General features: G+C 44.0%; 1 protein-coding gene across 1 annotated transcript; it reads right to left on the bottom strand.

Annotated features, from left to right (window-relative positions):
• Positions 1-4,731: 4,731 nt before the first annotated feature.
• Positions 4,732-5,160, bottom strand: LOC311630145 (cytochrome b-c1 complex subunit 10-like). The gene has a single exon (XM_084898959.1). It carries the CDS (start codon positions 5,099-5,101, stop codon positions 4,934-4,936), a length of 168 nt encoding a protein of 55 aa, XP_084755085.1. The 5' UTR covers positions 5,102-5,160; the 3' UTR covers positions 4,732-4,933.
• Between the last annotated feature and the right edge of the window lie 9,627 nt (positions 5,161-14,787).

The following is a 14,787-nucleotide window of genomic DNA, read 5'->3' as shown; positions in this document are numbered from 1 at the left end:
CTGCTGTTCTTCATCCTTACAGAATTGCAACCCTGAATATCACTCTGGGACATACAGCCCTGGGACTATAAACTGCCATCAGGCCACTGATGCTGAAGGCTGCCCTTCAATGCCTGACTGACAGTGATGATTAAACATTGCCTATTAAAGGGGCCATAAAGAAGGCAGACATCCTACACAGATGAGTAGAGTGGAGTACAAAAAATGGGCCAGATTTTCCTGTCTTTCAGGGGAGTCACTATCATCTTTCATAGAAGAAAAAAATCATGCAATGAGAGTCTGACAGTTGCCTACAGGAGGTCCCCAAAAGGGTGTGGACCAGAAAAGGTAGCCTGGGCACAGAGGCACCTCAGTGTTTTAGCGCCCGTGTTCCCACCTCCAACCAAGCAGTAGAAAGCAATTTATTTCTCCTGAAGTCTTATTGTCTTCCCTGCTCATTTGCATTATTTACTATGGAGATCAGTCTCAAAAAAGACATCTGGCCTGGCATGCCATGATATCCAGTCTCAGTCTAATTCCCCACCCTGTTCCCTAGATTTCTGAGCATTGCTGGAGAAAGTCCCTAACTTCACTGGGGTCTGCCCTGCTGCTTGGCACCCTTTAGTCATCTCCTACTGATTCTCTATCAATTCCCCATAGAATTCTCAGGGAATCCCAAAGGGGTCCCTTGTAATCCACAACCTGCCTAGCCCTCCTGCCTTCCCTGTGGACATCCTGGACTCCTGCCTACTGAGAACATGGTCCTTGTTATGATATATCTCCAGTCCCTGCCATCGACCTCAAACAACCGGAGGTGTGACATCTGTCATGGCACCCTCTTCCTTGCCTCCCTCCCACTTCTGAATCTTTTTCCATCTATGCTTTCCTTTTCTCCAAAGACTGATTCAGCCTCCTTTTTCCAAGCCTTTGCTGCTGATCCCTTTCTCTCCCACTTCTTGAATTTTTCTCTCCATTTAGCCCCATCCATCTTCCATCTTGAATCTTGGAAAGAACACTTAACATAGGATCTACCCTCTCAAAATTTTAAGTGGACAACACATTACCGTTGACTTCATGTATGATGCTGTATAGCAGATAGCTAGAGCTTATTCATCTTGTGTAACTGAAACATTATACTCATTGGTTAGTAACTCCCCACTTTCCTAATTCCCCCAGCTCCTAGAAACCACCATTTCACTCTCTAATTTTGTGAACTTAACTATTTTAGATACTTCATATAAGTGGAATTGTGGCAAATTTGTACTTTTGTAAAAGCTTGTTTCACTTAGCATAATGTCCACCAAGCTCATCCATGTTATCATATATTGCAGTTTTCTTCTTCTTCAAGGATCAGTGGTATTCCATTGTGCATATACACCATATTTTGTTTACCTATTCATCTGTCGATTGTTTTCATGATTTGGCTATTGTGAATAATGCTGTAATGAACATAGGAGTGCTAATAGCTCTTTAGATCCTGATTTCAGTTATTTTGGATAAACACCCAGAAGTGAATAAAATGATATTGCTGAATCAGATGATAGTTCTATTTTTAATTTTTTTGTGTACAAAGGTTTCAATTTCTCACATCCTTACCAACACTTATTATTTTTAGCATAGTTTTGGAGGCGTTAAGTATATTGATGGTTCTAATCTATAATAATAAAAGTGTAACATGCTAATTAGACCAGACAGTAGAAAAGACCTTCCGGACATCATTCTGGACATCCTTCTGGATGAAGCCGCTGCAGCAGCGGTCAAAGAAGTTTTGGGCGATCAGGTAGGCAGGTGAGCAATTAGAGGCAATCAGGCAGACAGGTAGAGTGGTTAGGAATGATCAAGCAAGCAGGTAGAGGTGGTTAGGACAATGAAACAGGCAGGCGGAGTGGTTAGGGGTGATCAGGCAAGTAGGCAGGTGAGCGGTTAGGAACCAGCAGTCCCAGATTGTGAGAGGAATATCTGACTGCCAATTTAGGCCTGATACCTGCAGGGTCCTGGATTGCAAGAGGGTACAGGCCAAGCTGAGAGACACCCCCTCCCATGCACGAATTTCATGAACTGGGCCTCTAGTAATATTAATAATAGTCTCCATCTCTTGAATATCTACTCTATGCCATCACTAGGCTAAATGTTCTACCTATGTTATCTCATCTAATCACCATAGAAACACCCATTTTACAGATGAGAAAGCATATTTTCTACAATATAAAAATGTGTGATCTAAGGATTCTGTCCTCATGAGCTCTAGTTAAGCTCTGGGAGGTTTGGGGATTAACTGGGACTTATCCTTATTGCCTAATTTTAAGACTATCTGAGTTTATGCAGCCACTAATTTTCTTTATGAAGAACCACTCTATGGAATTTACCACTGCTATTAATCAGCTCTAGCTACAAGTCAACAGGATACCAGAGGCAGGAGATGCAGTCAAACCTGTTTCTCTGAATGTGTCTGAATCATGTCTTTTTAATTTTTGAAGTTTTGTGCACCTTTCATACCCTTGGATCACTACAGAAGGTGTAGCCTTATGTCTTAAACATAGTGGGCACTTAATACTTTCATTGAAAAATTTGTTTCCTCTTTAGGATGTAATTGAATTACTGTACATGCACAGCCATAGCATATAACCAGACAAGTTAGCCTTGCTTACATGGAAACACATCTTCCAAAAGTGCCAAAAAGAAAAAATGTGCTTCCTTGACCCTCTAGAGTTCTAAAACATTTCCAGATTCGGGAAGAGTCAGAAACCTAAGTCCTATATGATGCTGATTGCCTGAACACTTTAGAAAACTGGTTTAGGTAAGAGTTTAGATAGTTGACTGACCCTTAAATGACGTCCCACGGACTCTTCCCAGCCTCTCTGTGCTCCACAAGAAGCACAGGCCAGCAACTACAAACAGAAAGGCTACACACTCCCCATGCCTGCCTCTCCAAGGAAGAATAGGGCTTCTGAGTTCTTGTCAAGTTGGTCCCCAATCCAAACATGAGATCATCACAGAGGACTTCAGTGAATTTTCAGTGAATTTTGCCTTACAATAGAGAAGGCTTCCCTGAAAAATATCCTCTTCCCTACCCAAACATTAAGCTTCTGATACCTATTTAGATGGAAGAGTAAAAATATATAAGCATTTTAAGATAATGAATAAACCTAAACTATTATATATATTTGGATTGGAATATCAATATAAACACATAAACATGCAAATGCTTGCACATCCATGGAAAAACATGTAGACACACATTCCTTCAGATGTAAACACCACTTTTGTGACCCTCCTCAATGTGACTTACATCAAATCCTATCACTGGAGGTCAAGGTCTCAATAGTGTTACATTTTTTAAACCTTTCCTTTTTTTGAGGCTCCCTCTGAATACGTGTGGGGCTGATATCCACACTGCTGACATTTTACTCTGGACACCACAAGTATTTTACATGTTGGGTTAAATGGCACGTTGCATTAGAACATGTTTCAATATTGCCCACCTATTTGACCCCAGTCTTGGCTACACTACCAACCCTTGGGGGTAACAAAATAGGCCACAATGGAGCTGACAACACTTTCTGATTGATACACCCTTCACCCAAGGAACCATACACTAAAATTACCATGGTATTCCATGGTCTTGAAATGAGGAAATTCTAGCACAAGGAAAGTGAGCCCCTTGTCCGGTATCAGGTAACAAGAGGAAGTTAGGACAAAATCTGAGAATATCTAGCATTCTGGATATTTTTCATCACTCTCAGTCACAAGCTTCGTGTGTTCAAGAGATAGAAAAAAAATCTAACCCCAGCCCTTGGCAGACATCCATTTCTCATACTGATGATTTTAGTGCTTGCCTTTTTATAACACTGACAGAAAAAAGTACAAATTAATACCTGAACTGTACTTACCATTGCTATACCAGAACTTAGAATTCTAGGGAATTTTTTTAATGGAATTTCAGACAGACATTTAGAAATTTGGCTTTGTTGGCCAATTCCTAATGAGTAACCACCTCTACGTTCCTGTTTAGTGTGTTTGTAAAGCAAAGTCTTTCATTGTCCTGTAACTGCCCTTTTAAAGTTTAGTAGCGCCTCTCAAAAGGCAAGTCATTTTGGTTGTCATTTGTTTTGCTTTCATCATGAGTGCTTCGATTTGTTCCCCCATCCCTTGCTGGTATAATTAGTGCTGTGCCAATGTTGAGCCTCTCAACAACCCACTCCCTCCTCTGCCCAGAAGTGCTTTCAAGTTCACTGTTCAAAGACCCCTGGAGGGCATGGCAGAGATAGAACATGGTAAGTATATATTTTTAGCCCTCTTACTCTTCCTACTCAAAAGATCCTTGTCCATCTAGGTACTTCTTATGACCCTGCCATCAACTAATCCTTGCCAGGTAATCCATTGGTAACTAAACTCTAGAAAGACTTCAGCAATTATAGAGATTGATAATAACTCTTCAACATTATAGGCTAAATTGGTGACTGGTATAGTTCTCAGGACATTATATACAGTATTTCACTTAACCCCTACAATGACTAAATCCCCTTATTACAAATGAAGCAACTGACATTATTTGCTATTAAGTGACAGAGCCAGAATTTGCATTCAGGCCATCTGGCTCCAGAATCTGTCGCAGGAAGTCAGTGACAAGGAGACCCAATGGTTTCAGGAAGTCTGAAACCCAGTCCTGAGTGCTTCCCACTTCCATTCAATACATGACTTTGGAATTCCCTTCAGGTCCTTGGACAAAGGCTCCAGGATTGTGTCTCCATCTTTATTTATTTTTATTTTTTTTCAGAGCAAGGTTTAATGCATTCACACGTCACAGTTATTTTCAGAAACATAGAAAGTCCTAAGTCACACTGTAGTTTTCCTCTCGATCCATGCTGAAGGCTGGGGCTGTTCCAGATGCAGCAGGTGCTGAGAAGGAAGCTGTTGGCACCACCAGTCACCAGAGGGGTCTGAGGAGGCCACTTTAGTCCTTTTTAAACTTGCCGTTGATGTAGGGCACCCAGTCCAGAATCAGCCGCCAGTCGGTGGCCCACACTAGCCCCACGGCACCCACGGTGCCCCACATGCCGACCGTGGGAATCCACTTCTTGGCCAGCTGGAGGTAGCGCGGGCCCAGGAACTTGCTCAGCATCACGGCGAGGTCCGCAGCTCAGGGTGACCCCAGTTGCTCCAGTCTATCTTTATTTTGACCAAACCAAGGAGCACCATTAATTTTTTAAAAATTCATGCTTCCTTTTCCGGACTCATACAGGGCAAGCTATATTAATTAGTATTAGCCAACCACTCTCAGATCTGGGATGAAAGGCAGGAGGCAATGTATAGTGTACCACTATTAATATTATTATTATAATTATATTTTATGGCAGTTTCCCTAACCTCTACGGCTCAACGCTGGCTAATTTCTCCATTATAAAGAGTGGGTTCTTTTATTGGACTGAGTGTTTTGTGATGACTTTGGTTGAGTTTTACCAGCTGGGACATAATTAAGAGCGGCAAGTCTCCAAGCGGTGCCCGTTACCTACTCCAGTGTTCGGGCAAGCAAGCAATTTAAAAGAAAACTACCACTCTTTGCAAGTGTCCAGTAGGCAACCGCAGCCTCCTTCAGTCTTGAAAGGGGATTTTAAGACCAGAGCTTCCTTCCACATGGCAGGTTATGCTGAACTCCAAAGACTGCCAGTGACCAATAAGTCTAAACACAAACTGCCTCTGCCGAGAACATTCCCCAAGGGACACGGACCCTGAGGCCCTGAAGCCCTGAGCACACTGGCTGTGAGTTTTCACCTTGCCTGCTGTGAGATGTTGGGTAAGTAACCTCCTTGGGAGAGAAGTTTAAGTGGTCAGGCTGCCTTATAAGGGAGAAACTGCCTTATAAGGGAGAAACTACCTAAAGAGCCCATGGAAAGAGCCCATGTTCTCAGAAAAACAATGCAAGAGCCTGAGGACTAGGACCACAGCATCCTTCCTGCAGCTCCTGATTAGGTTGAGAAGGGCTGGCCACTCAGAGGAGAGAGAGAGAGCAGAACTTACAACACAGCTCTGGTGTCTGACAAGCTATGAGTTTATCACTCACCTTAGCTTCTCTAGCTAAGCCTCTCTGATGAAAAATGGGAATGATAAATAATAACTCCTACATGCTAGGGCTGTTGGAATGATTAAGTGAGAAAACACCTGTAAAGCACATAGTAAGTGCTCAGTGATCAGGGTGGCCACCAAGTCTAGAAACATAAAAATGACGCCAGTGGTTATTGAACTTAATTTCCTTACATGATAAAACAATAGCTACACTTCCAGACCTGGTGGCCACCTCATGCATTAGCTGGTGTTATTATTGAACAAAGCGCACTGTGCTCTGTGTTAAGAGACACAGAAAGACCCCTTTGGCCCAAATATCGCATCATCCCCCAGTGCCTAGCATTCCCATGGGTGCTCGGTGTGAGGTTTAAGGTGTTAACGGTTTCTTCTACATGCAAAGCTCCACAAAGCCTCCTCTCGCCCATCAACCTCTAGGAAAATAAGCCAGTTTTTAAATGGAAGGCCACAGTTTGTCCCTCCATGCATGGCAGTCCATCCTGACAGTGACAATCTCATCAGCCCTGGTGTGCTTTCTGCACAGTGGCAAAGAAGCTCCATCGTCACGGGGAACCGATCCCAGACACGGAAAATGACAACCCTCCCCTCCCTTCACTTAGCCTAACATAAGCTATGGAGTGTTGAGTGTTCCATTTTATTTTATTACTTAAGCCTTCTTTAAACAACCTCCAGAGATGCCAGCCCGTGAGGCCTTGCCTACACTAGAGCTCTCAGCAGGGTGGTATCCAACAGGAAGCTGAAGCCATGTTAATTACAGGGCCAAAAGGTTGGCTGAGGGAGGCATGGGGCTTCTGTAGGAGACATTCCATATTTCACGTGGACGAGCTTGATCCTTTAAGCTCTGAAAACACCCAGAGGGCAAACTGTCAGCACCATGCACAAGAATTTTGCCCTGAACAAAATGACCTTTGAGTTCTTAACTGGTTTCATATTCTTTAGGCCTCTGCGTACATATTCCTCCTCGGTCACTCTCCAACATCTTAAATGCATTTATTTGCTGGTAGGGTTAGCCCTTTCTGGCCAACAACCACTGATTAACATCTAGTCTGCAAACCATGTAGAAATGTAATCCTTAACAAAATGGGGAAGTTTGGAGCAAGCCAACACATTGTATTAATTTGCAAAATTTCAGCCCATCCTGAGCATCTTTTTCACTAAACTACTGCTCTGCCTTCAGTGAAAATCCACTGAAACTCTAGAATCAAGCTGGGCCTTTTTCTTGTCACATCGTCACAAACATTAAGTTCAGTTGCTGAAGGGTGCAAAGCATGGTTCTAAACAGGGACTAAAGCATCCAGTGACAGTAATGGGACTTTTTAAAGATATGAAATTGAGGTGAAATCTCCCATTCAGAATATCTTTATCTAGAAAGCAAACATCTTTTCCTCAGCAGCATTTCTCTTAAGTTTAGGACTGATGTGGCAGGCTTTTCTATTTTTCACCGCTAATGCTGAGAATAGATCCACCAGCCCTCCGCAGACTAGGACAAGCCCCTGGGGACAGGCCTCTCTTTGGGTAACGCAGGTATGTCCCTGTAGGCTTCAGTTTCCCAGGTCGTGACAGAGAGAAGACACAGGCCAGCAGGGCACCTTAGAGGACCGCGAGGATGGAAAAAGTGGATTGACACATAACTCTTTCTTTCCTCCTCTCCTTTCACCTTTGTCCAGCCAGCTGGCTACGAGGGTGGACATTCCGCCAGCTCTTCTATCTGTGGTAATGGAAAGCAGAGACACCTAATCCTCAAACTTCATCTTAGACATGCTGTAGTTGGAAACCTCTACCTGCATCGGAGCTGCTGGCGATTAGTAAAGAGGGCCGTACACGCTCCTGCCTTCCCTTGGAGCGGATGTGCTGAGGGGCCGAGGAGGGGGCTGAATCTGCAGTCTGTGAGGAGAGGTTGCACGTGGGGCCTGTCGAATCCACAAACTGGAGAGTCAGCCTCTGGGGGAAGTGGGGTGTGGAACGCCAGCCAGAGCAGCAGCACAGTGAATCCAGCTCCAAGCTCCATCCCTTCACGCCACCACCAATCACGTTTAGGGAGGCCCAGTGGCAGTTCCAGGCCCCTGATCCAGTGAGGGAGGCATGGCCCTCCTGTCGTCTCTGTTATAAACATAGAACCTGCTCAACCAGGGAGCCAGATCCGAGTTTACCATTTAATTGTTGCCAGGCACATCATGTCACTGCAAAGGGATTGTAGGCCTCTTTCAGGGAGGGTTGACTTCACACATAGTCAGATTAGATGCTCACTTATTTGGTATAATATGCTGGGAGCTGAGAGAAGGCCAGTTCCTACCCACATGTTTCCTGCTCCTCAGCCACTAAAGGCTCTGAAATTCCATGCTATCAAACTTGCATGCCAGTGAAATGCTGTCATGGAAACGCCCTCACTCCCACACAATCAAGAAGGGCAGAGTAACATGGGTATGCACCGTTTTATTATACTCCATCATTACAGAAAGGTCCCCATAGCAAGAAAACACAGAAAGAGAGCTTCCTCCCTGCCCATCTTATCAACATGTCTCAATAAATGCATCTTTAAGATGAACAACATCACACTCCCACCTCACCACGGGGTCCAAAGACCCCGCGTCACCCTGATAGGTCAGGAGTCATGTATAAAACTGCCCCAGGTTTAAGAAAAGAATGTCTCCATTTCCTTATTTCTTTACCTTCCTGTCAGAAGAGACCTGCACAGACAGTGAGGTCATTATCAGTTGATTAATGTCTGATGCAAACAAGGACAAGATCACGGGCCCATCTCTAGTTGGGGCTCATAAACTATGCAGAGTAGAAAACCTCCCCAGCTTCCCAACTGCTCACCCCAAAGAGGAAGGGAAGAGGATCCCTCCCTCTACTGTCACCTCTAAATCATACCTTTCTCTGGGGGGGGGGGGGAGACGGGGGGGACTATTATTTTTTTACCAAAGAGGAGATGGAGTTATGAGGATGGAAGCAAGAGGCTGGAGCAATACAATGAAAGGATCATGAGCCAAGGAATGCAGGAGGCCTCTGGAAGCCAAAAAAAGCAGAAAATACTCTCCTCCAGAGCTTCTGGAAGCAACCACACCTGCCACACCTTGACCTTGGCTCACTGACTTTAGACTTTGGATCTCCCAAAATGTCAGAGAATAAATGTGTGTGGCAGTATGCCACATTTGTGATCATTTGTTACAGCAGCAGTAGAAAACTAATACAGATTTTGGCTTTATCAGGGCAGTGGACTTGACATTTGGAAGAGTTTGTCTTGGAGCCTTAGATTTCAGTGTTCCTGGAGATCTTTTACCAAGCCTCTGGGGAACTGCAAACACATCCTTCTACCTCACATCTATTGCTACTCAACCAGAATGTAGTCAGATTAGAGACCACTATGTCTAATGAGTCATTCGTGTATCCAACAAAAGGTTTGGAGTGTCTTGTGTGACGCAGGGCTGCCATGCTGAGCACAATAGAGCTGGCTGCTCCTCATGGTTCAACCTCCACCAAGGTGTGGGCTCCGCACCCCACTCAGTTCAAGTCCCAGCAAACCCACTCACCAGTGTGTGACTTTGGGCACCTTACTTGCCTTCTCTACTCCATAATTTTCTTACCCACAAAGCAAGGATAATAAACTTTCCATTTGACAGGGCTTTCCTGGAAATCAAGTGAGAAAATCAGTTTGCTTTCCACACAGGATGTGCTCAATGGGAACCTTAGCTATCATTTCTTAGTGGTTTGATAGGTTGTGATCTATGTTTGATAGTCTTTTTTGTGTCATATGACAGCCTCCCAGTCCATTTTTTCGGTCTGATTCCTCTCAACATCCAGCCTAAATGAGCCCCAAGGGTGGGTGAGTCAGTTTCCCTGTCCTTCTAGGAAGACCAGGGCTCCAGGCCATTGTTGGGAGTCCCGTGGTCTTCAGAAGAGTGAACTCAATCAGTTGACCACTGAAAATATGGAATTTTCTGAGGGACCCCCAGCCTGCTACAAGGCACCTCAGGTGATTCTGCCTCACCAAGGGAACCCTGAAGGTGATCAAAATAAAGGACAGAATGGCTGCATGCACCTAGGGTCAGTTTATAGAAGCAGGTCCACTTTCTGGCCTAACAGGAATGGTTGCCTAGAGAAGAGAAGAGAATTTCTGACTCAATGTTATGGGATGTCAATGGAGGGAAACCCGGACAGCTTCAGCTCAGAGCCGGCATTTGCCATGGGTGAAGCTGTGGCTGGATCAGGCAGTATGAACATTAGGCAGTATGTTCAGAGCTCCCTGGCATCTGTACTTAAAAGGTACCAGCCATCCTTGCGAGCAGCAATACCAACACAGGGGAGTGAGCCTCCCCAACCCATGAGAAGAGAGAGAGCGACCACCTTTTACAAGATGCTTTTAACTTAATGACCCTTTCCAGTTTACAAAATAGAGTTGTAATGACCCTCAAAAAGCAAATGCTCTACCCAAGCACCCTGCCACACCCTCCCTCCAGAGTCATAGGATTTCAGATCAACTGTTCAAAAGACTGGATTGCACATAGCCAACTCAACAGCAATCCAAAAAGTCCTGTTTCTTCTGCTTCTTTAAAAAATATTTTTTGGAAAAAAAAAAAAAATATTTTTTGAGTGTGTGTGGAGGGATACTTTACAAATTTGGTTAATAATATAAAATTAACTAATTTTATAATCAGAGAAAATAAAACTCATTTTTTGGAAGTTCCTTATGCCAAAGCCAAAAAATTAAAAATCCCCAATTGGGTTGCTTTCTTAGTTTACTACCTGGTAGTAATTAGGCATTGTGCAGACACCAACCAATCCTTCTAATGTGCGATCCCGTTCAGACCAATTCACCAAATGAGGACCCAGTTTTGGGAGCAGATTGCCTTGCCTGTTTCCACACTACATCCCTAAGTTGCAAAACGGATTCCTTAGGAAGACAAACTTTTCTCCAGGTGTTTGCACGCGTGTGGGTTTTCACTGGAACCACAGTACAGAGGAGTGCTTGATAATGCATGCTTTTTGTTCTATGGGGGCAGGGTCAGGAGGGCAGGACAGGGATGGGCAGGGGGAGTGGGCCTGCTCTCCAAATCCCAGCTCCAATGCCAGCCTGCCAGACTCTGCACACAGACATGACAGGGGATTGTCAAAATGCACCACAAACAATGTGGCTAATGTACCGAGATCCCCAGCAAAGAAGCTCAAACACCAGTGAGGAAGAGCCAGGAGATATCCAAGTCCACATGGAGTCCTGGAAAAGGAACAGCTTTGGGAAAGTTTGATCTGCTTCCTACGTTGATCCCCTTCTCCAGAGAGATCAGAGAGAGGGGGCACAAGGAGAGAGAAAGACCAGTCTCTGGCTCTGCCCTGGAATAGCCTGTGAGCAGTTCAGGCAGAATTTCTTTACGCAATAGATGAGTGAAATATGAACCACACTGCCAACATCAGCAGGACAAGCAAGCCCTGTGTATTCCACTCAAGAGGGGCCTAGACACATTTCAGAAATAGCAGGGACTCTGCAGACAGGGACACTAACTCCTGTCCTGGGTCGACAGTCACAAAATACAAGTTAATTTTTGTTTTGCAAGATAATGCTAAGCACAGAGGGGAGTGGGACAATTCGAGCCCCTTCTGGAATCATATGAACTGGTCATAATTCTGACAAGGGTGTAAGGACACCTTACCTAATCAAGGATGTTCTCAAAAGTAATAATCATCATCATCTCATCTAAGTAACAGATAAAGAGCCGACTCCCAGAGAGATCTAACCAATGGCCTCAGATCATTCTGTGGCACAAACAGGACCCAAACCCAAGTTCCCAGACTCCTGGGCCCATCATCATCATCATCATATGTTCAAATGATTAATGAGTGTCTCTGAATTCTGGGGTTTTCCCTTTCCTGGGCTTTTGCAAAGGGTGTGGACAAGTCCCATCTGAGGGTGTATTCACACCACTTGGACAAGATGGAATAAACAAAAATTAAAATGTTTTTCTACAGTTTGTTTCATTTGAAAGCACAGGAAAGGAGTTGATGTGTTAGCTGTTTTGGAGAAGGGTTCAAACTTGTGTCCTGTGGATAAACCCGCAATATAATGCATCATCGTTCGAAAGTTTTCTTTTGGCTTTTTATTTATTTTTTTTAATGTATTTTTATTGATTTCAGAGAGGAAGGATAAGAGAGATATCAATGATGAATTTGATTGGCTCCCTCCTGCACAACCTCCAACGGGGACTACCTGGTAGTACACAAGCCAGGCATATGCCCTTGACCAGAACTGAGCCCATGACCCTTCAGTCTGAAGGTTAATGCTCCATCAACTGAGCCAAGTCAGCTAGAGCTAGCCTTTTATTTTTTAATTAAAATTTTTAATTCTCTCCTTAGCCTGGAAATTGGAGGAAATTTATCAACAAAGGAGTTGATAATGGCTGTTGTCCAGCAGAGACCACAAAAATGGTTCTAGATTTGGGGTTGGATTTGGGGTTGAGGGTAGGGCAATGTCACAAGAGTACACGGAGCAATAATTCTAAATCTTTGAAATGTAAATAAGACAATTCACCATCGTGAGGGAAGTATCAGAGGCAGATAGTGGATGGCATTTGAGTTTGGGTGTTTTAATTTTATGAACAGGTATTTTACCACTCAGTCAGGCACCCAGTACCTGGGCAGCATCTGCTCCCCTCCCGGAGCCCTAGACTCAGGAAATACTAAAATGAAGTTCTATGACGAGGAACCAGCTTTTTGAATAATTTTTAAAACAGCAAAGTTTAGAAAACAGACATTGAGCTCAGAAGGCAGGCTCTGGGTCTCCCCACTTCTGTGGCCCACTGTCTGCCTGGCAACCGGCCCAGGGGCCCAAATGGGAACCGCACGTAGATTTTGTGAAAGGGGAATAACACGTAAATGTCACAAAGTAAGAATGAGACACTGCAGTCTTGGTTTCTCTATCTCCTGATCTGCTTAAAAAACAAAAAGTGGTTTTAAATGGACTTCAACATAGACCCTCGCTAGGTACTTGTTGAATACATAAAAAGCTTTAGATTCAAATTTTTTCCTTCATAAACTTCACTGTTAGAAATATGAGAGGAGTTCACAAATACCAATGCTGTGCAATAACCACATGGTATTTTTCTTCTATTATGTTGGCTTTTAAAGTGTTTTAGAGAAATAACCCAAATTTGTGTACATATTTCTCAAGTAATCTATGGCTGAGCTAATGCAACTATTTCAAAACTGAGGCAAAACAGGTTGAGAGTTAATTAGAGGTACAGTACTCAAAAATATTTAAGCAGTGCTGTAGATCAGCGATCTTGTTACGTTTTTCTAGGTGAAACCCTCTCTAGGATTGCTCTCCTAGTGTGTCTTATATTTACTTTAATTGAAAAGCAAAACCATTGAAACCATGAAAATATATAACCTTCTAAGAAACTGAATCATTGCTATCGTATATATTTTTCAAATCTCTCATATCTTCTGGCAAAATCTTAGAATGTTGGCTCAATATACAGGATGATAACATGACATTTCCCTGAAGAAGGAATAAGGTCCAATATGCCACTACAGTACCTAAAACAAATGGAGCTAGAGTACTGAGTTTGGGCTTTTTTCTGTGTGCCCCCCCAACCCCCGCCTTTTCCCACCCTAAGAATGTCAGGAATGTGAACTCCCTGTTCTTAAGGTGAAAGGGCATTCATGAGCTCAGATCTGTGCGTGAAGAAGCGAGGTGGCGAATCCTGAGACACTGGAACCGTACCATAAAATCTCCCGAGTTTCAGATGGCAATAGATGATGATTTCCTTCGGTGCCACGAAGGCAACGGAAAACAACATTGGGAGTGTAGATCATGAATTAGGACCCAGTAAGATCTCCATCTGCACCTCAGTGATTCTCGACTCCTTTATTTCAACATTTAGCTTTAGGTTTAAAATATTTGCTAAGAGAAAGCAGAAAGGTGATTAACAGAAGTTCTTAAATGTGTGTCATAGTTACACATCCGGTCAACAGAGGAAAAGGAAACTATACAGCATACGTTACAAAATGGTTATTTCGTGTCTCGCAAACATTCCAATAAACTCTCCATGTGGTATTATTCGACAGTAGAAAAGCAACAGAAAGGACCTCAAGAGCCAGCCCAGCTCCTCCAACGTCTTGCAGAGAACAGCGAGGAACCCCTCGGCGGCAGTCCGCCTGGGAATCTCAGCAAGGAAACCTCCTGGTTTCTCCTGTGAGGAGACTGGCTATTCCTTCAAGATGCACCAGGAAGAGGGAGCTGCAGCTCATGGAGGGGCCCCGGAAGCTACTCCCACCCCCGCGTAAATAAACCCTCGGGACTGCATGGAAGGCTCTGAAGAACCCCGTTTCCCAGAGGAACTAGCGTGGATGGCCTGGGGTTCGCATGATCTCCTAGTGAGTAACTTCATGTGTTTGGGTGTAGTTACTTGTTAAACTTCTTCTGCTTAAATTAGCTAGAGCTACCAGGTTCTAGAAGAGCGTGGCCACACGTTAGACACTTTAGATGTTATTGGGTTGTTTTAAAATATGTTCACTTTATTTATTTTATATTATTATTATTCCAACAGATTAGGTGAAAGGCAGTGATCACTAACACAGAGTACAACAGAGCTAACAATCAGCCAGGCTGCTCCCCGGGACCAGGGCTGTCCGGCCTAAGGCGCTGACATGCATGTCGGTAGCTCATACACTGCTACCCTCATAGCACAGGCTGCGGGAGGAGTGAGTGGAACGACAGATGCTGCTGTACCC

Source organism: Pipistrellus hanaki, assembly GCF_964339955.1.
Source record: "Pipistrellus hanaki genome assembly, chromosome: 1".
Lineage (NCBI taxonomy): Eukaryota > Metazoa > Chordata > Mammalia > Chiroptera > Vespertilionidae > Pipistrellus > Pipistrellus hanaki.
The sequence above is the reverse complement of the archived record's forward strand: the minus strand, read 5'-3'. Positions and strand labels throughout refer to the sequence as shown.

What these genes read in the sequence shown, in the direction of transcription:
- LOC311630145 (XM_084898959.1), bottom strand. Translation starts at nt 5,101, where the DNA reads ATGCTGAGCAAGTTCCTGGGCCCGCGCTACCTCCAGCTGGCCAAGAAG.